Here is a 27,624-nt window from a genome sequence, read left to right on the forward strand (position 1 = left end):
ATCATGATTGCAAGTGGGAGCCAGAGTTCCATGCGGTCCAACACAAGGAGTTCCAGTCGAAGTAGAGCATCGGGTGTTCCGCAGTGGTGTGGGTGTGGGTGCTGCCCTGTTCTTCGGTGGTCTACAACAGAGGCTAATCCTAACAAGCCATTCTTTGGGTGCCCTAACTACAATATTAATGGTAAGAGGTGGTGTGGTTTGTTTGTCTGGGCTGACGTTGGAGAAGAAGACCTGAGAGGAAGGGTAATGTCTACTGTGGATGGTGACCAAGTTAGGGTGGATTTGGCTTGGAGAATTGGAAAGATAGAGGCTGAAGTTAGAACCCAAAAAATGTACATTTTAGTTTTGGCTTTGTTTATAGTTTTTGTTATTAGTTTTATGTTGGTAGTTAAAGCTTGAAGATGAGTTTGTGTTACTGTGTTCAGGGTGGAAGTGTATTAGAAGAAAGAAAAATTCTCCTTCTCAAATGTCCTAGTTGTTTTTTGTCATTCAATAAAATTGTTGAAAGAAATTGCAAAAAAATGCATCTGAAGTAGCATAATTGAAGCTGGAAGAAATTGTCATAATAATATCCATATCAATAAGTGTTAACAAAAGTAACAACAATCATGCCATATTAATGACAACTCTTAAGACAAGTAAAGAGTAGGTCTAATTCCAAAATACACCTTAGCTAAAGGACACATAGTGTCATTATTGTCATATTGTATTCAAATATATTAAAAGTCTACTGCCATAAATTCAGCCCACAAAACAAAAAGCATGATTCACAAAAAGATTCAAAGTTTCATCCAAAATAGGCTGCACAGATCAGGTACATCTTCATTTCTTCTTTCTTGGTGGCTTGAAGCCAGGTGTTGGGACAAATTTCAGGAAGTTGGCCAATCTAAAAGATGTGGCTGAGCTTGCTCCTTGTAGTGGATCCACAGTGATCGATCCTGATGGTGGTGTGGAGGACCTCCTTTGCAGGTGGATCCTGTTTCAGTAGGACATAAATTCAGTTGAACGTGGACAACAATTTTGAGTATGAGTTGTGAAACTAAATGCAACTACCTCTTGACTATGTTGGGACTGTTGTGCATCGGAGTAGTTTGACTGGGAGAGGTCAATCTCAACTGGTGCAGGTGGCTGAGCAGGGGCTTCTGGAGCAGCTTGAAAGGTGCTTCTGGAGGAGCCTGAGCAGGTACATCTGGAGGAGCTTGAGTAGGTGCTTGTTCAGTGGGCTTTGTCTTAGCAGCCACTGCAGCTGCAGCTGCAGCTGCATCAGTAAGAGCTTGAACAACATCAGTTGCTCTCTTTTTTAGACAACCCCTCTTTGTGTGCCCCTTTTGTAGACAGTATTTGCAAGTAAATGGTTTTAGTTGTCTCTTTAGAGTCCCAGTTACCTTAGATTTTTTGCTTCCCTCATTACCCTCATCTGCATCCTTTCTCCTTTTCTTTGTTAGTGGTCCTGGCTTCTTCTTTTTCTTTGGAGCTTGTGGTCTATTCTGGTCAGATTTTTCCCAAAGAGATTGTCCAGGCAATGGATTTATATAATGTACATAAGTGTCTCTATATGCGTCCATGGTGAGCCACTTATGACAGAAATCTTTAGGTCTCTTATTCACCCTTGCGAGTGCTGCACACAGGGCATTTCTGAAGTAAGTAACAAAGTAATGTGTCATTAAAGTATTTAACACAGGTCTCTTGGTTAATAAAGTATTTAATTACCTGTTAGCACCCAAAATTGACATGTGCAGAGTCGCTTGCCCAAATCCACTACCATGTTAGTTGGATGACCATGAACTTCAAACTTCTCATACTCATCATCCTCTGTCCAAATTGGCATCCAACTTTTAGACTCCTTCCTGATCTTGTCCAACCTACTTTGAACCACTGGTGGTAGCTTTCCAACATGGTTGGCTAACTTAACTTTGTTTTTAGCGATTGTTCTCATGACAAACATTCTGACCTCCTCAAGTAGCGTGATGATTGGCTTGCCCCTTGCTTCCTTAATTCTTGCATTAAAGACCTCGCAAGCGTTATTGCAGATATTATCCAGTTTAGGAGCATGACTAAATGCAGACTTTGTCCAGGACTCCATAGGCCACTTGTTCAGGTAATTCTAGGCCTCTTCATTAATTTTCTTAATCTTCTTCATATTGTCAGAGACATCTTGATAAGTTGTTGATCGTGTGCATTCTCAAAGTAAACCCCTTAACTCTAAATTCTTCCATTGCTTGTTAAAATTTTTTCAAAAGTGCCACACGCAGAACTTATGGTGGACATGAGGCATTACCTCCTGGATTGCAGAAAGCAGGCCCTGCATGTGAATCAGATACAATTCGTGATATATAATAGTCCCTAAGTTACACATCGTAATACATAATAGTCCCTGAGATACAATTCGTGACACATAATAGTCCCTGAGTTACAAATCGTGATACATAATAGTCCCTAAGTCATGTTACCAATAAAGCATATTATACACAAACAGTATAATCAGTCAGTTCACAGCTATTCAGACCATCATGTGGACACATAATACTCAAAGAACTTACATTAACTAGCAATAGGCTACACTATAAGAACTGTTCTAATAATAAAGTATACTATGAAAGGGCATGCAGTAGCAATTTATATTTACCTTCTGCATGTCGCTCATGAAGCACCATTTGTTTTCTTTATAATAATTTCTCATCTAAAAAACATCTAAAGTATCTACATCAATGTCACCAATACATACCTTCTTATCAAGAGATTATATAGTCATCCCATTTTCATCTTTCTGAAACTTTTCTCCATGGTGGAACATAATATCTAAGTGCACATCCATCTGCATGATTCAAAAAAATCTCTTTTCAGCACCAGTTCCACACAATGATCCCTTTAAGATAGTTTTCATCAACTACATTCATACATTACAGAAACATATATCAAAATAAAACACATTTATCCACCATCGAAACAGAGCATGAAGACAAACCCCAAAAAAACAGTTGCAGACAACATCGAAATAAAACCCTAACCCAAATTTCACTACAAACCTTAGGAAAAAACAATATACAAAGCAATAAACTATGATCAACAACCATCAACACATTCCCTAAAATTTGAAAAAATAAAATTTTAAAATCTTCACTAACCTCGGTGACGGAACAGAAGCTCCTTGTAGCAGCAAAGTACCTCCTCAGACAACTGTACAGTGTTCACTCGTGATCCAGCAATCTCCGAAATCCTATTGCAGTTACTCGTTCCTATTTTTAGTGAGTAACGGAAGAGAGACGTTTTTTCTCTGCGTCACTCATGGAGGGGTTGAAGACGAAGAGTGGAGACAAAAGAGGGAGAGGCCAACGTTTTGTTTTCCATCGCATAGAAACAACGTCGCTCAAAGGGGATTTTTTAGCGCTAATTTAGAAACGACGCCGTTTCCTAGTGTCTAGCGTGGCAATATTTGGCCACGTCACTAACGGCGTCAGTCCTCCGGTGACAGAAAATAGGATAAGGACTAACGTGGTGTATTTTTTCGAATCTGGGGGACTAAATTAGTGCAATCAAAATCTGGATGACTAAATCAGTGCAACTTGTCAATCTCAGGGACCAAAATGGGGCTTAACTCCATATAACAATGGTTGAGTTAGGGCCTATTTTGATAAGTTTATAAGTAATTTGTTTTTTAATTTCTGAAAATGTATAATATTAATGTCAGGTATAATTTTTAAAATTAAATTATAATTTTTTAAAAATTATTTAAATATTTATAAAAAAATAATTTTTTTATAATAAAAACTAAAATTTTTTTATTGTATTCTTTTTAAAATAAATATTTTTAAAATTAAATATTTTTAATATAAATATTTATTATTTAAACTATTTTTTAAAAATAGCTTAATTAAGCTATTTAGCAAAAGTGAACTTTAATTGAAGATAACAAATAAACTAGGGAAAATAATACGGCTAACCAAAAAAAGTGTAAATTGTTGTGATAAGATAGCCTGAGGTGGATGCCCATTTTCCACAAGGCTCATGTTTTCAAAGAGAATCTTATTTAATGTAGTTTGAAAAACTACTATCATATATGCCTATAAATAGAGGCTTATGTATCTGATGATAACACATCAATAAAAAGCATTTTTTTTCTCTCTCTACGAAGCTTTTCTTTCTCTTCATATTACAAATATAGTATTAATATATAAATCATAGTTATTATGGTAGGATGATATTAATATTAGTGAATATTAATATTAGAGTCTTTCATTTATATTTCTTTATTTTATCTTTCTTATTTAGTTATTTTATAACACGTTATCAGCACGAGACTCTGATCAAATTCCTAGAAAGACTCAGAGAATGGCAAGGATATGTAATGAAGATGTATGCCTTGCGGATAGTGCAAGTTCGCACACTATTCTCAAAAGTGATATATATTTTACCCATCTTGTGCCAAAAGAGGAATATGTTAATACTATTATTGGCTCAGGCAATGTGATAGAAAGCTCCGGAAGAGCTATAATTTTGTTTCCTGGAGGAACAAAATTTATAATAAATAATGCACTATTATCTACCAAGTCTCTGAGGAACTTGTTGAGTTTCAAAGATATTCGCCGAAATGGATATCATGTTGAGACGATGAATGAGGGAAATCATGAGTATTTATGTATCATAACTCATGATTCAAATAAGAAAGTTATATTAGAAAAATTACCCTCACTTTCATCTGGGTTGTATTATATCAAGATTAGTGCAATTGAATCACGTGCCATTGTAAACCAGAAGTTTACTAACTCAAATGAGTTCATAACTTGGCACGACCGATTGGGTCATCCGGGAACAACCATGATGAGAAGAATTATTGAAAACTCTCATGGATATTCACTAAAGGACCAGAAGATTCTTAAAACTAGTGAATTTTGTTGTGCTGCATGTTCTCAAGGGAAGTTAATTTTAAGGCCATCACCAGTAAAGATTGGATTTGAGTCCCCTGAATTCCTAGAGAGGATTCAAGGTGATATATGTGGACCTATTCATCCACCATGTGGATCTTTTAGATATTTTATGGTCCTGATAGACGCATCTTCGAGATGGTCACATGTGTGCTTATTATCTTCTCGCAACCTGGCGTTTGCGAGATTACTGGCTCAAATTATTCGATTAAAAGCACAATTTCCAGAAAATCCAATCAAAGCAATTCGTCTTGATAATGCTGGTGAATTTACTTCCCAAGCTTTTGATGCTTATTGTGTGGCTAATGGAATAAGTGTTGAACATCCAGTAGCTTATGTTCACACGCAAAATGAGTTAGCAGAATCACTTAAGCGCCTCCAATTAATTGCTAGACCCTTGCTTATGAGAACAAATCTCCCAACCTCGGTTTGGGGCATGCTATTTTACATGCCGCAGCACTTATTCGTTTGAGGCCAACGAGTTATCATCAATTCTCTCCTATGCAATTAGCTTTTGGCCAGCAGTCAAATGTTTCCCATTTAAGAATATTTGGGTGTGCGATATATGTTCCTATTGCACCACCTAATCGCACCAAAATGGGACCCCAAAGAAAATTGGGAATATATGTTGGATATGATTCTCCCTCTATAGTGAGGTATCTTGAGATACAAACTAGAGATGTATTTAAAGCCCGGTTTGCGGATTGTCATTTTGATGAATCAAAATTTCCAACATTAGGGGGAGAGAATAAGCTTCCTGAAAAGGAACTTAACTGGAATGCATCATCATTGATGCATTTAGATCCTCGATCAGGGCAATGTGAACTGGAAGTTCAAAAGATTATACATTTGCAAAGAATAGCAAATGAATTGCCTGATGCATTTTCCGATACAAAGAGGATAACCAAATCTTACATACCAGCAGAAAATGCCCCAATTCGAATTGATGTCCCAGTAGGACAAATAGCCACGGAAGCAAATACACGCCAGAAGCGTGGCAGGCCTGTCGGTTCCAAAGATAAAAATCCTCGAAAGAGAAAAGAGGTAAATATGATTCCTGTTGAAAAAGACATAGTAAAGACACCGGCAGTTGTCCAAAATTCTGATATAACGCCAGAAGACGTTCAGGTACCTGAAAATTGTGAAAATGACGAGATCTCGATAAATTATGTCTTTACAGGAGAGAAATGGGACCGAAATAAGACAATTGTCAATGAAATATTTGCATATAATGTGGCATTAGATATCATGCATGAAAGTAAGGATCTTGAGCCAAGATCAGTTGAAGAATATCGACAAAGAAATGATTGGCTAAAATGGAAAGAAGCCATGAAGGCTGAATTAGACTCACTTGCAAAACGTGAAGTCTTTGGACCTGTAGTCCGTACACCTGAAGATGTAAAACCTGTTGGATATAAGTGGGTATTTGTGAGAAAACGAAATGAGAAAAATGAAGTTGTGCGCTACAAAACTCGACTTGTGGCACAAGGTTTTTCACAAAGGCCCGGTATAGATTATGAAGAAACGTATTTCCCCGTAGTGGATGCGATAACATTGCGTTATTTGGTCAGCTTATCTGCATATCATAAACTGCATATGCATTTAATGGATGTGGTAACAGCCTATTTATACGGCTCATTAGATCGTGATATCTATATGAAAGTCCCTGAAGGACTAAAAATATCTAAACCATCCAATGAATATTCGCAAGGGTTATACTCAGTCAAATTGCAAAGATCTTTATATGGTCTAAAGCAATCTGGACGAATGTGGTATAATCGTCTTACTGAGTATCTGGCCAAAAACGGATTCAAGAATGATGATATATGCCCATGTGTTTACATAAAGAAAACTACATCTGGGTTCATTATAATTGCTGTGTACGTTGATGATTTAAATATCATTGGGACTCTTGAAGAGATTCCAACAATTATAAAAACTCTAAAAGAAGAGTTTGAGATGAAAGATCTTGGAAGAACTAAATTTTGTCTCGGCCTGCAGATCGAGCATATAAAAAGTGGGATCTTTATTCATCAAACAACATACACAGAAAGAATTTTGAAAAGATTTTATATGGACAAGTCACATCCATTAAGTACACCAATGATCGTAAGATCTTTGGATGTGAAAAAGGATCAATTCCGTCCTAAAGAAGAAAATGAAGATATCCTTGGTCCTGAAGTACCATATCTTAGTGCCATTGGAGCGCTAATGTATCTTGCTAATAATACGCGATCTGACATACCATTCGCGGTGAATTTACTAGCAAGGTATAGTTCCTCTCCAACCAGAAGACATTGGAGTGGAATCAAACAAATTTTTCGATATCTTCATGGAACGGTTGATATGAGATTGTTTTATCCCTAAGGATCCAAGTCACAACTAGTTGGCTATGCAGATGCCGGATACCTGTCTGATCCACATAAAGGGAGGTCTCAAACAGGATACCTATTCACATATGGTGGTACAGCTATATCATGGAGGTCCACGAAACAGATGATAGCAGCAACCTCCTCTAATCATGCTGAAATACTGGCGATTCATGAAACTAGTCGCGAGTGTTTTTGGCTGAGGAGTCTGATTCAATATATTCTGTCATCATGTTGACTGATTGATCATAAGATAGCTCCAACTGTCCTGTTTGAAGATAATACAGCATGCATTGCTCAGCTTAAAAGCGGATACATCAAATGTGATAGAATAAAGCATATTTCTCCCAAATTCATCTTCACTCATGATCTTCAAAATCAAGGGATAATTGATATCCAACAGATCTGCTCAAGTGACAATCTGACAGATTTATTTACAAAGTCACTCCCAAAATCCTCCTTTGAAAGATTGGTATATGAGATTGGGATGCGCTGATTTCGAGACATCAACTGATGTTGACAAGAGGGGGAGACTTTACTCTTTTTTCCTTGGTCAGGTTTTTTCCCATTGGGTTTTTCTTGACAAGGTTTTTAATGAGGCAGTCCCTATCACTAAAGGATGTTGTACTCTTTTTCCTTCACTAAGGTTTTTTCCCACTGAGTTTTTCTTTAGTAAGGTTTTAACGAGGCAATAATCTTAAATGGTCATCCAAGGGGGAGTGTTGTGATAAGATAGCCTAAGGTGGATGTCCATTTTCCACAAGGCTCATGTTTCCAAAGAGAATGTTATTTAATGTAGTTTGAAAAACTACTATCATATATGCCTATAAATAGAGGCTTATGTATCTGATGATAACACATCAATAAAAAGCATTTCTTTTCTCTCTCTACGAAGCTTTTCTTTCTCTTCATATTACAAATATAGTATTAATATATAAATCATAATTATTATAGTAGGATGATATTAATATTAGTGAATATTAATATTAGAGTCTTTCATTTATATTTCTTTATTTTATCTTTCTTATTTAGTTATTTTATAACATAAATCTGCTTTATGCTGCATACCTGACAGAACACAGAAAGTATAACGGAAAATACAGCAGAGTAGGAGGGCATTATGGTCCACATAAAACATCATACCTGCTCTTCCTTGCAATTGAAGGGTCCTCCAATGTACCAACCGAATGGTGAAGTGGGGAGAGATTTAGAGAATTAGAGAAAGAGGGAGAGAGAAAAACAAACCAAATCAATTGTAGTTGATCTCACGCTTTGTTTTTCCCTTCGATTTCAACTTCTACAATCGCAACGGCCATGGCTGTGCCCGTTGAGGAAGCCATTGCAGCTCTTTCCACATTCTCGCTTGATGTAACAACACTTCATTTTTCTCTTCCTTTTCAATTTTATTTCTGCTACATTTTCCTACTTAATTTTGTTGCTTAACTTGAAGTTCGCTTATGGATAGTTCTTTGCATTGTTCATACTCTGATTCTTCTGTAATTTACTTAATCCCAGCTGATTCTAATTGTAGAAATTTTCAATTTGGTTTTTATAAGTTGCACAAGCTTGTTTTAGACGTCCTATCCGAAATGTTTAGTAGTCAAATCACGACTGAAACAAACTACTGATCCGTGACTATTAGATTTGCGTGGAATGCAATTTGATGTTGAAGTTCTAAATTAACCTATTTATAGGAACTTGAGGTTTTTGTTTAACTATATTCGAGTCCTTTTTTTTCGCCCTAATGTTGTAGGACGAGCAACCTGAGGTGCAGGGACCTGGAGTGTGGGTGTCAACTGAGAGAGGTGCAACAGATAGTCCAATAGGTACTGTTGACCTGTTGTTTATGCTTCCATTGTTCTTTTATGGATATTTTATGAACTTGTGTTGTTATTGTTCTTAAACACTTCATGCATTTCAGCCTTTTTTTCGAATTACAAATATGCAATGCATGGCTGCCTAGTAATTATCATGTACTGGCCTCCTTTTGTAGAGTATAGCGATGTTTCTGCATACCGATTATCTCTATCAGAGGATACGAAAGCTCTCAATCAGCTGGTATTCTGCTTTTGGGCTAACACTTAGATCTGTTTGTTAGATGATTTTCATTTTCTTTTTAATTATAAATTTCTTACTGCTAATATGAAAACAATGTAGAACATCCTTACCCAAGAGGGGAAGGAAATGGCATCAGTGCTTTACACATATCGCAGTTGTGTCAAAGCCCTTCCACAGGTGAATTTTCTCTTTAGTTACATCTAGTTGTCATTCTGCAAGTGAAAAAAGTCGCACTACTTAATTGATAGCTTTACATAATGCAGCATGATGTTTTACACACAGCTATTTTCTATATCACTTTTGGTTTATTGATAACATACACTATTAAACTTCTGGAGGGGAGGTACATTTCAAAGTTTTTCATTTCCATACATGTATACTGTCTCTTGTAATTTATACATTTTGCCACAATGGGGCAGCTTCCTGATTCGATGAAGCAAAGTCAAGCTGATTTATATTTGGAAACATATCAAGTTCTGGACTTGGAAATGAGTCGTTTGCGTGAAATTCAGCGATGGCAAGCATCAGCTTCATCAAAGGTATGAGATGTTGGTCACTTGTTGTATGGACCTTTTTTTAATTTTTTCTTTCCTTTTCAGAAACTGATAGATTCAGATATAGCATGTTAAGTATATCTGTCTATGTCATTTTGAATGCAGTTAGCTGCTGATATGCAACGTTTTTCTCGGCCTGAGCGACGCATTAATGGCCCTACAATATCTCATTTGTGGTGTGTTATGGTGCTTCATCATTTATTATTTATTTATTTATTTTTCCTTTTATTTTTTTTATCTTTTAATTGATAACCTTATTGGCATTCTTATCTTCAACATCCTATTGGATTATATCACTGGGCGGCCACTCCCTCCTTTCATTTCACACAATTTGTGTCGTTATATTTATGATATTTTTATTCTTGACTCCAGGTCTATGTTGAAGTTACTTGATGTTTTGGTGCAACTTGATCATCTTAAAAATGCTAAGGCAAGCATACCTAATGACTTTTCTTGGTATAAAAGGTAAGTATTTAATATCTGACTGTGTCACTTTATCGTCAAGTTCAGGATCTTCAAATTTTCTTGAGTTCAGTTTGCCTCTGCTTTTCAATGTATCTGATCTTAGAAATATGGACTCGTCTTTTAGTAATTTGTGAAACTATAAAAGTCACTCAGAACATTGGCAAGCTTTCTACTATATATGATCTGCATGGTAATCTTTAGGGTAATAATCATGCGAACACCTTTCTGATCAGTTTAGAAATTTTAAAACTACTTGGTGAAATTTCACATTTGTTCTTTTTAATTTTTCTTCTCTACTTTTCAGAACTTTCACACAAGTCAGCGGTCAGTGGCAAGACACTGATTCAATGAGGGAAGAGTTGGATGATTTACAGGTACTTAATTATTGATATTTCCTTGTTTATGGCATGTTGAATGCTCTGAATTTATTATGTTGTTGATTGCTTAAGAGATAATTTATCCCAAAATTTTCCCCTTGTTTTTGGCTTTTGTATTGTTACATTTTTTTGGCCATGCCGAACCAAAGGTGAGCTGTGTTTGACATTTTAGTTGTGTGTGCAGATTTTCTTGAGCACAAGATGGGCTATCTTGTTGAACCTGCATGTTGAGATGTTCCGCGTGAACAAGTATCCTATATATGATATCTATTTGATGTACTGGCATAATGTTACAAACAAGAACTAAGAACACCTATCTGTAACTAGTTTTTAGCATGTCACCATTTTTATTATTCTCCTCTTTCAGTTCTTCTTCGATTCCTTGACTTGAAATAGTGTGGAAGACATTCTTCAAGTACTTATAGTCTTTGTTGTAGAGTCTCTGGAATTGGACTTTGCACTTCTCTTTCCAGAGCGCCACATACTCTTGCGTGTCTTGCCCGTTCTTGTAGTCCTAGTGACATCATCAGAGAAAGATAGCGAGTCTCTGTACAAGAGGGTGAAAATCAACAGACTGATCAATATATTTAAGGTATTATTGTATTTGTACGTGATGATGTCATTCTATCAACTGGTTTATGAAAGAAATGTTATTATTAGATTATGTGAAAATTTTGCACAGAATTCTTTTCTCTTGTCAAGAAGTTTAAATGTGTATTTTTCTCTTCTCTTCACTTTTGACAGAATGATGTGGTCATTCCTGCATTTCCAGATCTGCATCTGTCTCCTGCTGCAATTTTGAAGGAATTATCAACATATTTTCCAAAATTTTCTTCCCAAACTCGACTTCTTACCCTTCCAGCACCTCATGAACTTCCACCTCGCGAGGCACAAGAATATCCTTCAAATTGTTTTTGTGTTTTTACACATAATCTGATGCTGATTTGTAATTGTTGAACCAGTATTTCATTCCATGAAGGGATAGATTTTCCATTCTTTTGTGGCTTACCTGTTGTCACTTTCACTGCATATGGTTTATTATGAATGTGACACATCATACTTAGGATAGTTTTATTATATGGTTCATTATATCGTTTATTGTGGTTTACCTGTTTTTATATGTCTTGGGTTCGGTATAGTTTTGCAATCCAAGATCTTTTCATAAACTTATGATGTGCCTTTGTTGTGGTACCTTTAGAATGTAACCTTGACATGAGAGACACATATCAGAGACATTATCTGATCATCAATCATATTGGAGCAATTCGTGCTGAGCATGATGATTTCACAATTCGTTTTGCTTCAGCAATGAATCAGGTGCTGCACCTCTGCTCTGCCTGGGCTGCAAAAGAAAAGCTCTTTTTGAAATCTTATTTGTTTTTTTTTTCTGTTAATTGCTTCATACCATTTAAAACTGGCTACTATGTTTTTGCAGCTTTTGTTGTTGAAGTCAACTGATGGCTCTGATGTTGATTGGAGCAAAGAAGTAAAGGGTAACATGTATGATATGATTGTTGAAGGTTTTCAGCTATTAAGCAGATGGACTGCACGCATCTGGGAACAATGTGCTTGGAAGTTTTCTCGACCATGCAAGGATGCATCCCCATCATTCTCAGATTATGAAAAGGTGAGGATGCTCAAGATGCCAATTTTATTTTCATGTTGATGACAAAGAATTTTACTATTTATCACTTGATTAACCTGTTTATTATATTAGCTAAGAGCTTGTTAATTAACCACTTAGCATTTATCACCCACTGATGCATTTATTAGGTTATGCTGTTATACCCTTTGGGTGCAACCCTTTCCCGGATTCTGCAAAACATGGGATGCTTGTGCTCTGGGGTCCCTTTTTACTATTTACGGCTTTGAATCTAGTTACCATAATCTGGTTTAAGTCAAAGTTAGCTTCAAAATAACTTGGAGAAATATTTTTCTGCAAAATGTTTTCTCGTAGGTTGTACGATATAATTACACTGCAGAAGAAAGGAGAGGACTGGTTGAACTTGTAAGCTACATAAAGAGTGTTGGATCTATGATGCAGCGGTGTGATACACTGGTTGCTGAGGCTTTATGGGAAACAATACATGCTGAGGTTCAAGACTTCGTCCAAAACACATTAGCTTCTATGTTACGGACTACTTTTAGAAAGAAGAAGGACCTGTCTAGGTAGGATCCAATTTCACGTGACATTGTATAAAATAGTTAGTTTTTGCAGCTTCATGTTGAAACTATTCATGAAAGTCCTAAAATTGCTCCTGGGGTGTCATGAAACTCTAAGGTACTCGTACCATTGCAGCTAACTAAACAGATAATGCACATAATATAGCAGAATATAGTGTAACTGTAAGCTAGTAGATAATGCAGAGGATAGAATGGAGAATAGAAGATGGAATGGAAGCTGAGGGGCTGAATGGTATCATTGAGGTATCATGCTCTCCTCTGTGATGATGTTATTGAATATAAAGAATGAAATAAGAATGATAGATGGTGGCATTTGAGAGGCCACAGGGTCCTGCCCAGCCTAATTTCCAAGATCCTTCCCTCTAACTCTCTTCTCCTCTCTTATATAGAATGTTATTTCTCCTTCTCCCCTCTAACAAACACCACTACTGTGTGAAGCTGGCAGAGTTAGTTACAAGACTTTCCACGCCCAAAATACCCTTACTTTCTATTTCTTTCCCCTAAACCATATATAAGGTATGTTACAATAGCATCACTTTTGTGTATCAGAAATATATTTTCTTCATTAGGCAACTTGAAAAAGGGTTGGTTTGAAGATACAATTTTATGTCTGAGGAAGTAGATAGGATCAAGAGAGACAACTTGTTGAAAGTACATAAGTGATCTGAGATTTGGGAAAACATTCTCTCTTTCTCTGGTAGAGTTTAGACAATTGAGTGGCCATGGTTTTCAAATTTGCAATTTTGCACTTGTTTCAGTCATTTTTGAAGTCAATTTTTATTTCTAAAACACAATATTTGATGGTTTAATGAATTTTTTTCTATGATGGTTAACTTCCTGATAGAATTTTGAAAGTGGTTCTGTGATTGAATAGTATGCATCATATAATAGTCGTTTCTTGCTTAAAAAACTTAAATCACTCGATTCAATCACCCTAATGTGTACTTTTAGGATTCTTTCGGATATGAGGACCCTTTCAGCTGATTGGATGGCTAATACAAACAAGTCTGAATCCGAGTTACAGTCCTCACACCATGGAGGTGAAGAAAGTAGAGCAAACATATTTTATCCAAGGGCAGTTGCCCCTACCGCTGCTCAGGTTTGCTTTCAAATTTGCTTTCTGAACTGTGCTGTATAACTTGTACCCATTGATTCTTGATATGCTTACACTTGAAGAGCGATATTCATATGAATTCTTATCAAAGCTAATTATGAATTCTGCTTTTTGTGTAGATGTTTTGTTGAACTAGCAAGCTTGCATATGGGATTTAATAGAAAGCAAATATGCAGCTTTGTTTTGAAATATTGCAGAGACTTAGAAAGTCATTTATGGAATCATGCATTCTCCCCCCCCCCCCCTTCTCTCTCTCTCTCTCTCTCTCTCAATTTTTGTTTCTAAATTTTAAATTAGATTTTAAAACTCTGCCCTTATGTACGAAATTTCCTTCAGGTTTCCATGTATTCACACTGTTTGATTGATATTGTTAGAGGAGAAGTGTATTGAGCATTGTCATGAAAAGCTTCTACATCCCTGCTTGTGCTGCTTTTGGAGTTCTTTTAGTGGATTTCTGTTGTTTTTTTAATTTTATTTTTTATTTATTTATTTTTATTAATCGATATTTGGTCCATCCTATGCATACACGTCATGTACATCCTGCTTTTGTGTCTTACATATACTTGAATGCAAACATTGAAAGTGATGATATTCTACCTACTGAGTATTCCACCGAATTTCCAATTGCTTAATTAATATCTATGATACAGGTGCACTGCTTGCAATTCTTAATATATGAGGTGGTTTCTGGTGGTAACCTACGGAGGCCTGGCGGACTCTTTGGTAACAGTGGCTCAGAAATTCCAGTTAATGATTTAAAACAGCTGGAGACTTTTTTTTACAAGCTTGGTTTTTTCCTTCATATTTTGGACTACTCAGGTAATGCTCTTTTGTTGACCCTGGAATATATATTGTGACAAAGACTCATCCTTTGGGCCCATTATCCATTGATAGATCCAAAACCTACACCAACAGTCTCTTCAATCTAGCTGCCCCGAGCTCCAAATGGTTCATCTCCAGTATTAGGAAGCTAGTTTGGAAATTGTATATTCTCTATCACATCTCTGTTAACAAAAATCATATGGTTGCACAAATACTCCTGGCTTCACACTGCACCATTTCCATCCAAGGGCTTAGCCCACTCTTGTCTGATGGAACAGAAGTGTAACTAGAACACTACCCAATAATTGAAACAATAGTAAAGAACACTTGTAGTGGGGTTGACATATGCCTGATTATGAACAGAATTGCATTGGAATAAAACATCATTTGAAGCAGTTAAATGATTTAGAATGCTTTGCTTCATTGCCTTGTTACTTTTAGTGTAAACTAACTTATGTGATGATTCTTGCAGTGACAGTTGCAACATTGACAGATCTTGGTTTCTTATGGTTTAGGGAATTTTATTTAGAGTCTTCGCGAGTAATTCAGGTAATACTCACACCACTAGATTATTTGAACTACACATCTTTTTCACCATAAACACTCCTTGATGGGAGCAGTGTAAAAAATATCATTGCTACTTGCTACATATTTTCCAGTTTTTCACTCAGAATCTATTACTCATTTGTATTTGAACTACATGACCAAATAACGGTAAGCTAGCAGCTTGAAATGTGTAATAGAGCTTATTGCTTGGCTTCACATGGATTCGTTTTCATTTATTTTCCCCCTCTTTCTGTTTGTTTGTGTTTTATAAAAATAATATAAGAAAGATGATTGGTATATGTTGTGTATCTGATCTTTCCTCACACTTGTTTATAGCTTTCTATGAATTTACATATGCTGACAAGATGCCATTTTTGTATTTTAGGGTTTTTAATGTTACATTTCGAACTTGGTTATTCTACTGCATTTCAAGCTTTAACTGCCTGACTCATGGCCTGCTTACTTTTCTCTCATTTTTTTCCCATTTTTCTTCCATGAATTTATTTTTCTACCACCATGCTTGTACTAAAATTGGTCAAAATGTTTCCGTGCAGTTTCCAATTGAATGTTCTCTTCCATGGATGTTGGTGGATTGTGTCCTTGAATCACCAAATTCTGGTCTTCTTGAGAGTGTTTTGATTCCACTAGATATCTATAATGATTCAGCTCAGCAAGCATTGGTGTTGCTCAAGCAACGGTTTCTGTATGATGAAATTGAAGCTGAGGTATTAGACACTTCCATCACAATGTTAAATGATTATTTAGTGAATTTGTGTAGTACTATAATCTTTAATACAGCTTCTTTTAGGTGTAGAGTCCTCATATTCTATAATCTAAAGTATAGTAAATTAATGGAAGTAACTTGTATTCTTTCTCTTTTCCATGCTCCTGCAATTGATCAAACCTTTCTTGACAGGTGGATCATTGTTTTGATATATTTGTTTCGAAATTGTGTGAAACCATTTTCACATATTACAAAAGTTGGGCAGCAAGGTAGGCTGGGTTTCTAATGACTTATCCAGATTTACTTTTGATTATTTTATGTACTAACCTGTTTTCACCGTTGGTGCCAAAATTGTGCAGTGAATTGCTTGATCCTTCCTTCCTCTTTGCCTCAGACAATGCAGAAAAGTATTCTGTGCAGCCTATAAGGCTCAATATGCTGTTGAAAATGACTAGAGTGAAGGTTAATGGATTACATCATATAAACTTTTACCTCCGAAGATTTGCTTTGGTGGATCGATGGGTTATCTTGTATTGTTTTGTTGTTTTTTTCTTTTTTGGGATATAGTTTAAATTTGAGTAACTATTATTCTTTCATATGATCAAAATCATTTGATGCACAGTTGCTTGGAAGGATGATTAATTTGCGAAGTTTGATCACCGAACGGATGAACAAAGTTTTCCGTGAAAATATTGAGTTTCTGTTTGATCGATTTGAGTGTCAGGATCTGTGTGCCATAGTGGTTAGTCTACTTTTTTTCCACTTCCCTAAGCCAACAACTATGTTCCTCTTTCAGAATCCATTAACTAAAGCGATACTCTACTATTTTATTTCAGGAAGTAGAGAAGCTATTGGATATCCTAAAACATTCACACGAACTACTGTCGAGAGATCTTTCTGTTGACTCTTTCAGTTTGATGTTGAATGAGATGCAGGAAAACATTTCTCTTGTTTCATTTTCTAGCCGACTGGCCTCACAGGTATATCCTTTCATACTAAGGATCTTTTAGCTTGATGTCTCTCTGCGTTGTGCATTAATAAGACATCTTGCATTGAGAATTAACATTATTTTTCTAATGTTAAGTCCTCTTGCAGAAACCGCAATCTGATTTCAGAATTGATTCGTTTCCTGCATTTTGATAAGGTCGTCTTTATTTTTTTGGCATGCTAGATTTGGTCTGAGATGCAAAGTGATTTTTTGCCAAATTTCATCCTCTGCAACACCACTCAACGTTTTATCAGATCATCAAAGGCTGTTCCTGTTCAAAAGCCATCCATACCTTCTGCTAAGCCTAGTTTCTATTGTGGTACTCAAGTACGCATTCCTGTTGCAGCAATTTTCATTTAAGAATATTTGAAAATCAATTGTAATAGTGTCGATTGCTTAACTATCTTATGCTATGGTAAACATAAGATACAGATACTTCCATTTTTAGCACAACTGAATACATATGTGTGTGTGAAATAAGTTTATTAGACTGGTGTCTCTGTTCAATTTTGTTTATCTTGATTTCCATTGGGAAGTCTAACAATGTACGTGTCTTGTGTGAAACCTTGATATAAATGTGCCAAATGGAAGTCTGACCAAATTTCTTGGATTTCAGAGCATTTTTTTCCAGATCCCCTGCCCCCCTCTTTTTAAACTATCATTCTTTTGTGTTTTTTTGTATTAGTTTCTGTTTTTGACACACATCAAGTTATATCTATATTTATATGTGTATATAGTGTATGTGACAGAGCAAGAAGTGAATGTTTGTGTATCTGTATTAGTGTTTTACTAATTTCTTTCTGTGCATACAAGTTCCCCTCTTGTTTTGGTTCCCCCTTTTTATAAAAATCTTCTGAAAGAGACATACCACTTTCTTATCATTTTACTCCATCTCTATATGCTAGGATTTGAATTCTGCTCATCAAAGTTTTGCACGATTGCATAGTGGATTCTTTGGAATGCCTCACATGTTTTCTATTGTTCGACTTCTGGGATCCCGATCATTACCTTGGCTTATTAGGGCTCTTCTTGATCACATATCAAACAAGGTATTTCATTTTTATGTCGGCTAAATGAGTTAGTTTGACTGACACTTGCTGATCTGTGAAAACTCCTGAAATCTTCCTTGCTTATTATGATGAAAATTTTTTACATATCAAGGGTAAACCTTTTATCATAACACAGAACTATTGCATCCATATCTAAGACACCTATGCCATCTGTCAGTAACAGGCAATGTAGTACAGAATTTTTTGGATTGTTGGAGAAATGATGAGGTGATTCTGAATAAACATGTGAAAATGAGTTAGAACATTGAATGAATTCATGTGTTGATAGGTTCAAAATGATATGCTCAGTGCAATGGGATATTAGTGGCAACATGTTAGATCATGGATTAATTCAAATATAGATCCACATTGAATTTCAGAGAAACTTAAATAGTTGTGTCAGAATCTTTTACCATGCCCCTTTTTTAAACCTTCTAGCTTACTCCTCCTCTTTTCGTCTTAGGAACCCAATGAAACTTCCTAGCTGTTTTAACCATATTGGGTACTGATTTTGAGTTATGGATTGCACATTTATGAATTTGGTGCATGGTCATTCGTGTCTGTATTTTTTACATTATATTATAGAAAATCTAGAGGTGGCTCACTGACAATGTACTGCCTGCCATTTTCAGATAACTTTGCTTGAACCAATGATCACAGGGTTACAAGAATCCTTACCCAAATCAATTGGACTTCTGCCTTTTGATGGAGGTGTGACAGGTACAAGATGACATTTTCCTTTCACTGTACCTTTTTTTTTTTGGTCTGAAATTTTTCTGTGATGTTTAAATGTAAAGTTCTATCAAATCATCAAAAAAAAAAAAAAAAAAAAATTTAAAGTTCTATCACATCTTGAAAGAAAATTATCCTTAATCAATAGTCACGGAAATTCCAAAAAACTCGGTATATATTTGTGCAGAAAGCAGAATCATTCACAAAATCAGGGCATGTTTTGTTACATAACCTATGCTAATAGTTCTTATATTTGGATATGCATGTATTGTACCGCATTCTGAATTCATGTAAGATAGGCATTAATCGTAGGGTGCCTGACTTTCTAAAATGAGCATTAATTATTAGTAGCATATATTTCCTTGTCCTTGTATGTATATATGGCTTCTTTCTTGGTCTTGCTTTAGAGTCAAAAGTACTCAATTGATTTTGAATTTGGAGATCATTGGTGGAGGACAATTAAACCTTGAAGCACAGAAATGTTTTACTAGAAATGCATTAATACAGCTATATTTCACTGTCATCACTCGTAGTGTCTCGTAAACAAAATATCTTTACTATGAAACCCAGTACAGCACATACATGATCAAATCTGTGAAATTAGTTCTTTGATTATCTCTGCAGGGTGTGTCAGACTTGTGAAAGAACATCTTAATTGGGAGACAAAATCAGCGCTGAAAGCCGAGGTTCTTCATGGCATAAAAGAGATTGGAAGTGTACTATACTGGATGGGGCTTCTAGATATTGTATTGGTCAGTAACCTAGTGCAGCTATCAATTTATTTATCATTTGTTTTGACATAGCTGGGTGAGTGAATAAATAAGTTTTGTTTCGACACTAAGATCGAACAAGTAAATCTCAGAGAAAGGCTTTTTTATCCCTTGCAAATAGGGAGGAATAACCTTTTATTTCTCTTTACTCAAGGACTCAGCATCTCTTCTTTGTAAGAGATTGTGATTTTTTCTTTTCAATGTTTTCTTGTTGCTCTCTTTAATGATTAATATGCTGGATCTGTGACAGAGAGAAATAGATACTAAGAATTTCATGCAAACTGCTCCTTGGCTGGGCTTACTTCCTGGAGCCGATGGACAAATATTAACTACTCAAGATAGTGGTGACAGCCCTGTTGTTAGTCTCTTTAAATCAACTGCTGCTGCGATGGTTTCATATCCTGGTTGCCCTTCTCCTACCTCTTTCCACATCATGTCAAAGCAAGCAGAAGCAGCAGGTAATTGGATGATTTCCAACTTCCTTTTCTGTTGACTTGCCGTATTCCCCAGTAAAAATAAAATATAAGGTGCACGTGTTGGATGTTAAGAAGATAGTTGAAAACTGGAGTTCTTGTAGCAATGCTTGTGCAGCAAGCAACTGCTGTAACATGCAGTAGATGATGTTGAACACATAGATAGATTAACAGAGAAGAAGAGAGTAAGCAAGAGTAAAAGAGAAACAATTGTAATGATCTATGAAACTGAATTGAATTACAAACAGTACCAAACCAAGAGGTATATATATACACAGAAAGAGTAAAGCAAGCTCACTCTAACTACTCAACTAACTAACCACACTACTAACTAAACTTCCAGCTCTATGAGTCATTTACAATATTGTCCTTCACACCCCCCTCAAGCTCAAGTCAGACCTTGGTATGACTCTGAGTTTGTGCTTCAACTTCTCAAATGTAGCAGCAGAGAGTGGCTTGGTCAAGATATCAGCCACTTGATCTGTCCTAGGAATATGCATAATATGAAGAGCATTCTTTCTCAATTTATCTCTGATCAATTGAACCTCCAACTGAAAATGTTTATATTTATCATGCATCACAGGGTTAGCAGTGAGTAACACAGTACTCAAGTTATCATAATAGATTGTAGGTGAAGTAGGCAATCGAATTCCAAGTTCTTCTAACAGATTCCTAAGCCAAACAAGCTCAGCCTCACAAGATGCTGAACTCCTGAATTCTGCTTCTGTAGAGGACCTGCTAATCGTTGCTTGCTTCCTACAAGACCAAGAAATCAGATTAGCACCTAAAGAAATGCAAAAACCTGAAACTGACCTTCTGCCCTCCAAATCTGTTGCCCAATCTGAGTCACTAAAGCCATACAGCCGTAGTGTTGACATTTGTGAAGAACAAGACCATGATCCTTGGTCCCTTCAAGGTATCTGAGCACCCTCTTGGCTGCTTTCCAGTGTGCCAAAAAGGGAGAGTGCATGAACTGGCTGATCTTACTAATAGCAAAGCGAATATCAGGTCTAGTGACGCATAAATATTGCAATGATCCCAACATTGTTCTAAATAACTTGGATCTTCAAACTTTTCAGAACCACTAGATAGGAGTTGTAGTGAAGAGATCATGGGAGTAGGCATTGAACTAGCCCCTGCCATGCCAAGTTTAGAAAGTAAATCTTTGATATACTTGGTTTGAGAAAGGTGCAATTGACTTGAACCAGTATACCAAGGAAGTAAATCAATTCCCCTAAGTCTTTAAGGGCAAAAACAACATCTAATCTCTTAATCATATCACTGATTTCATCAGATTTATCACCAGTTATAATAATGTCATCAACATCGCATAATATGTACATAGTAGAAGATGCTGTTTTTCCAATGAACAATGATGTGTCAGTTTTAGCATTCTGAAAACCAAAAGTACATAAAGTGTTGCTAAGCTTAAGAAACCATTCTCTAGGAGCTTGTTTCAAGCCATAGAGAGATTTGTTAAGCTTGCAAACATGTGTCTCAGCATGTTGTTCAAAACCAATTGGCTGTTTCATGTAAATAATTTGATGAAGGTTACTATTTAAAAATGCATTGTTAAAATCAAACTGTCTAATTACCCAATTTCTGGATAAAGCCAAACATAATACAGTCCTAATTGTTGTTGGTCGAATCACTGTGCTGAAGACTTGATCAAAATCAAAGCCCCCCTCATCTTGATAAAAACCTTGTGAAACTAGTCTGGCTTTGTGTTTCTGCACACTTCCATCAGGGTTTTTCTTAATAGAATAAACCCACTTAAATCCTATAACCTTAGCATCTTGAGGCTTAGGAACTAAAGTCCAGGTATTGGTTCTAAGCAGGGCATTATACTCATCTTTCATAACACTTTTCGATTGAGGAAATTGAAGAGCAACCTTAGCGGTCTTAGGAAGTTGTTCATCATATGAATTAGTGGTCACATCTGTAATAAACACCTTAGGCCTAGAAGTTCCAATTTTAGATCTAGTTAGCATAGCATGTGTGTTTGTGCTTGTGTCAGAAGTTATATTAGTGTTGGCATTAGCAGATTCTTGTTGATTAGAAGAAGGAAGAACTCCAGATATAGGGATAGTGTCACTAGTTGGAGATATGTTAGTGTTGTGATCAATAGAAGTCTGATTAGGATTAGGAGAAATAATAGGAGTACAGTTATCAACATTGCAATTATCATTTTGGACAGATTTAGGCAAATTAGCAGAAATAGTAGGATGGTTATTAGAATTAGTGAAAGGATCCTGAGGATTAGTACTAGACAAGAAATTTGAATTTGCAGGGATATTGTTATTTGTATCATGTTGTGGAACACTAATTAGAGGTCCTATGCTGGGAATAACTAAGTCAGATTTAAGTAAGACTGTAGAAGTTCAAGAATTAAACAACTCATTATATGGAAATTGATTTTCCTCAAACAAAATATTCCTTGAAATGTAAATCTGTCCATTTGGTTGCTAAGCACTTATACCCTTTATACCGAGAATCATATCCCAAGAAAATGCATTTTTGCTATCTAAAGTCAAGATTAGTTTTGTTATATGGCCTAAGCAAAGGAAAACAAGCACTACCAAAAACCCTTAAAGATTGATAATCTGGAAATTGGTTAAAAATAACTTCAAAAGGAGATTTGTTAGATAATACCTCAGTAGGAAGTCTATTTATCTGGTATGTTGCTGTCATTACAGCTTCATCCCAATGAATCATAAAGCTGCCAAACTCATCTCGATGAGATGTCTATGCTTTCTCTCAGCTCTACCATTTTGTTGAGAGATATATGGGCTAGAAAACCTGTGATGTATCCCTTCTTGCACCATATAATCTGCAAAAGCTTTTGAGGTGTATTCACCACATTATCTGATTGCAACTCTTTAAGCTTGCAATTTGTTAGTCTTTCCATAAATATCTTGTAGTGTTTGAAAGCATTAAGAACCCGTGTTTTATTAACCAATAGAAAAGTGCAAGTATATATAGAGAAAGCATCTATAAAAGTTACATAGTATCTAAAACCAAGGTGAGAAATCAAAGGTGCTGGGTCCCAAACATCAGAATATACCAATTATAGTGGGGCAGTATTGTTGTAAGAGATTATGGAAAAGGAAGATTATGCATCTTAGCACGAGCACAGTTTCCACAAACATTAATAGCAGAATCTGGAATTTTATTTGATGTGGTAAGATTACACTTATTCAATATAGTTTTTACAGTTTTAGTGGCTGAGTGACCTAATCTCTTATGCCACAAATCAAAGGAACATCTAGAGACAACTAAAACATGCGGTGACAGATTGGATGAGCAATTCTTTGGCACAAATTGGTAAAGTCCATTCTTTCTAAAACCTTGTAGTAGGAGTTTCTGTGTAAACTGGCATTTCACAGCACAATGATAAGCATAAAATCCAAAATAAACACAATTATCTTCGGCAAACATAGAAACATTAATTAGATTTTTGGTAATTTGTGGACAATGTGTTAATTTCTGTAGAGAAAACCACCATCTTGAATTTATAGCATAAAGAAAAGAACTACCTGTATGTGATATGGGAATACCTAAGCCATTACCAAGTTGAACTTGTTCTGGACCAAGATATTCTGAAGATGTAAGCATACTGGATTGATTGGAGGTCACATGATGAGTAGCACCTGTATTAGGGTACCAAGAAGGATCTGACACTATGCTAGGAACAGTGAGATATGCAGATGGATTGTGGAATGATGTTGCTGGTGGTAAAGGAGTGGTGTAAGAAGAATTGGATTGTGATGCTATGGTTGACAGATTTGAAGATGAATTGGATGAGTTTGAGTTATTAAATTGGGATTGAGAAGGGTGTGGTATTTCTTGGTTAAATCGATGGAAACAATTCCATGCAACATGGACCAAACGTACCACAAACTTGACACTGAGGTCTGTTGTTACCATAGAAGGATCTACCTCCTCTGCCAAAACATCCACCACCTCTACCTCTTCTTCCACCATTAGCTCTCAGATTGGTAGGAATCTGTGGAAAAGAACCTTGTGCAATATATGCCTGAAACATAGAGTTACCAGGTTTTCTGAATTTCTCATTCATATCATCATGTGTGAGCACCATAGTTTCCACTTCAGCTAAGCTGAACATCTCAGATTTAGAATTAACGATAGTCAATAAAACATGATAGTCTTCATTTGGCCCTTCCAAGATTGCTTCAATGTATTGATCAGAGGTAAGAGGCTCTCCCAAGGCAGTAAGAGAATTTGCAATGTTCTTGATTTGAGAGATATAGTCAGAGGCATTCAAACCTTGATGGTCTTCAGCTGAGTCTTCAATTGCTTGATCTTGTATTTGGTGGACTTTGCAAAATAGTCTTCAATCCTTGCCCAAATTTCAAAAGCAAATGTACATCCAACCATCTTATTCTTGATTGTTACATCGAGCAAGCATCCAAGAAATCATATTATAATTATCCTGGTGCCATTGCTTATCCTTTGAAGTTTCAATACCTGCAACTTGATTTTCTGGTGAGTCATATTGAAGAGGAATTCAATTTTGGTGAAGATGATCTTGCAGATCTTGCCCCCAAATTGCAAATAGTGCTTCTTGTTGCGAAGTCTTATGATTTGTCTCTGTCAATTTGTCTGCAATTGGGTTGAAGGGTTTTTGTTGAAAGAAATTAGACGGGAGGGAAGCAATTGTTTGAGGTGTGATTTGAGCATTTGATTTGTTGGAGTTGCCTGAGTCTTCATCAGAGTCTGCCATGTGTCTTTGATCCTCAGCTTTTGATACCATGAAGGAGTTCTTGAAGCAATGCTTGTGCAGCAAGAAACTGCTGTAACATGCAGTAGATGATGTTGAATACAGAGATTAACAGAGAAGGAGTAAGCAAGAGTAAAAGAGAAACAATTGTAATGATCTATGAAACTGAATTGAATTACAAACAGTACCAAACCAAGAGGTATATATACACAGAAAGAGTAAAGCAAGCTAACTATAACTACTCAACTAACTAACCACACTACTAACTAAACTTCCAGCTCTGAGTCATTTACAACATTGTCCTTCACGAAAACTAGCTCAGATTATGACAGGAGGAAGCATAGTTTAAAGTACAAGGTATTTCAAAAAGATGGTGGAAATTAAATAAACAGAAGTAGGAACAAACAATATTTATTTATAAAACCTTCTATCAGTATGATGTGGTGGAGATAGCTGTTCTGGTTCTGGACATATTCCATGCCAGATTGATGGCAAAAAAATTGAAAATGGAATTTCTAACAAAAGAGCTGCAAGCTCCAAAGTGATTTGCTTTTGTGACTGTACCCTCCCAAACATGAAAAATGCCTCGAAATTTTTTAGGTGCAGTTTGCTATTCGCACATCATCAACGATAGATTTTCATGCATCTTCAATTTAGTGATTTATAGTGTTTATCCCATTTTTCTTCACATTTTTTCCTAGTGATGATATCGGCCTTAATGTTATGTTATATGTACATTTACTTTTGTTGTCTTGTATAAATGAGCATTTTATTTTTGCTGATGATGTTATTATTATTACAGATCTTTTATACAAAGCTAACTTGAATACTGGAAGTGTCCTGGAGTATGCATTAGCTTTCACCAGTGCTGCATTAGATAAATATTGTAGTAAATGGAGTGCTGCGCCCAAGACAGGCTTCATTGATATTACAATTTCTAAAGATTTCTACAGAATATACAGTGGTCTCCAAATTGTAAGGAGCAACTTTCCACAAAACTATGCTGATTTTTTTTTAAAGTACATATATACCCCTTTTCCTTTTTAATAGTTTTCTAGTACATTTAAGGCGTTATATAGGATTCGCTAACCTTCACTTTCTGCATTAGCATTTGTGGTGGGGTTGGACGGGTCCATATCCCTCTCTCTTTCTCTCTCTCTCTCTCTCTCTAATACTCTTCTTGATAGAGATATAACCATTCATGTGTCTCTTCTTATCAACTTAAACTTACAAAGAAGTCTAGAGTTCGATTATTGTTGACCCCAAAAGAAAAAAAATCAGCATAAGACAAATAAAAAGAGAAAGAAGACCTATGCAAAAATTCACGCAATTCCAAAAAGCCTAGGTTTCATGACACTTATATTTATTTGTTTTCTTTTGGTTAAACTTTAGTTTGACTTGGTCTTTGCTTGGACCACATAGGGATACTTGGAAGAGTCTGCAGAAGTGTCATCAAATAGTCATGAAAGGCTAGGAGATTCAGTTGCTTGGGGTGGATGCACTATAATATATTTGCTTGGGCAACAGCTACATTTCGAGCTCTTTGACTTTTCATATCAGATACTCAATATTGCAGAAGTAGAGGCTGCATCTGTCATACAAACACATAAGAACTCACACTTTGCTATGCAGGTTTATATTTCTTCCTCGATTCAAAGCCAAAGAACCTTTGCTTATTTTACGTAATTATGATCCGTTATATTTATCAAGTCATTACTGCATATGCCTAGATAATTATTGTGTATTTCTTCAATATACTAACCTATTATAATGTCTAGAGGTGAAATCGAACTTCATTGATCGCATTTATTATTCTTTCAACAGGGATGGGAAGTCTTATTGGAAGCAATGAAAAAGGCAAGGAGATTAAATAACCATGTATTCTCCATGCTTAAAGCACGCTGTCCGCTTGAAGAAAAGACAGCCTGTGCTATTAAGCAAAGTGGTGCTCCATTGCATCGCATAAAATTTGAGAACACAGTATCTGCGTTTGAAACACTGCCGCAGAAAGGTTCATAACCGATCCGTGTTCCATCAAATTGTGTGCCGTGTCCTCTTTCTCCGTATATATGTAACCTTGTGGTGTATATGTAATTTAAAGCAAGCATAGTATGTAAAAGTTTAATGAGTCGAGGTTGCTATTAGGTGGAGTAGCACTTTTTGCCTTTTATTAGGAAAATGTGTTATAGGGATTTGAAATTGATTTGATTTGATTTTTTCCCCCTTAGTTTAATTACGAGTTGTGGTAGTGGATAAGATATAATCTATCAATACATTACTGCTACAGTTCGATTTGCGTTTAAGTCTTACTTTATTACGATATTAACCACTTTTTGGTCATGGGCTTTCAATTATAACTCGTAATATTGTAAACATTTTGGCATGCACGTCGTCGAACCAGGTGGGTGTATTTAATATCAGTGGTTGAAGGTTTGGTTCAAGTGGTATCTTATATGTCTCCAAAACAGCCACATATGAGTTTGAATTTGGCTTTTAGTCAGTAGTGAAAACAAAAAAAAGGAACATATATAATGTATGTGTGTGTGTGTAGTTGAGCATGTTTGTTGCAAAGACAAAAAATATTTGAAAAAATTATGGGTGAAATTTTGTACGATGAGATTAGCGTTCAAAATCCTTTTATGCACCTTCGCAACCTTTCATGTTAGGACTTAGGAAACATGGTATTCAGGTATTACTAGTAAGACTGTTCGGTACCTCAGGGTTCCGGACGGGTCG

At 36.0% G+C, this 27,624-nt stretch overlaps 1 protein-coding gene across 1 annotated transcript; it reads left to right on the forward strand.

Annotated features, from left to right (window-relative positions):
* The first annotated feature begins 8,355 nt into the window (after nt 1-8,355).
* Nucleotides 8,356-27,191, forward strand: LOC112758374 (protein PIR). The gene is made up of 30 exons (XM_025807038.3): nt 8,356-8,659; nt 9,045-9,117; nt 9,285-9,349; nt 9,449-9,526; nt 9,769-9,888; nt 10,009-10,079; nt 10,276-10,368; nt 10,673-10,742; nt 10,930-10,994; nt 11,142-11,337; nt 11,490-11,641; nt 11,969-12,062; nt 12,181-12,372; nt 12,703-12,914; nt 13,881-14,028; nt 14,694-14,862; nt 15,338-15,414; nt 15,966-16,136; nt 16,328-16,404; nt 16,495-16,597; nt 16,758-16,877; nt 16,972-17,115; nt 17,307-17,450; nt 18,029-18,172; nt 18,805-18,892; nt 19,529-19,656; nt 19,925-20,132; nt 25,691-25,863; nt 26,311-26,520; nt 26,713-27,191. The coding sequence occupies exons 1-30, from the start codon at nt 8,606-8,608 to the stop codon at nt 26,905-26,907; spliced, it is 3,834 nt and encodes a 1,277-aa protein (XP_025662823.1). The 5' UTR covers nt 8,356-8,605; the 3' UTR covers nt 26,908-27,191.
* The last annotated feature ends 433 nt before the right edge of the window (nt 27,192-27,624 follow it).

This window comes from Arachis hypogaea, chromosome 16 (genome assembly GCF_003086295.3).
Source record: "Arachis hypogaea cultivar Tifrunner chromosome 16, arahy.Tifrunner.gnm2.J5K5, whole genome shotgun sequence".
In the NCBI taxonomy this organism is placed as follows: domain Eukaryota; kingdom Viridiplantae; phylum Streptophyta; class Magnoliopsida; order Fabales; family Fabaceae; genus Arachis; species Arachis hypogaea.

What these genes read in the sequence shown, in the direction of transcription:
- LOC112758374 (XM_025807038.3), top strand. Translation starts at nt 8,606, where the DNA reads ATGGCTGTGCCCGTTGAGGAAGCCATTGCAGCTCTTTCCACATTCTCG. An exon ending in AGTCTTCGCGAGTAATTCAG is followed by an intron (nt 15,415 to 15,965) that starts GTAATACTCACA and finishes GTTTCCGTGCAG; the next exon opens with TTTCCAATTGAATGTTCTCT. An exon ending in TACAAAAGTTGGGCAGCAAG is followed by an intron (nt 16,405 to 16,494) that starts GTAGGCTGGGTT and finishes AAAATTGTGCAG; the next exon opens with TGAATTGCTTGATCCTTCCT.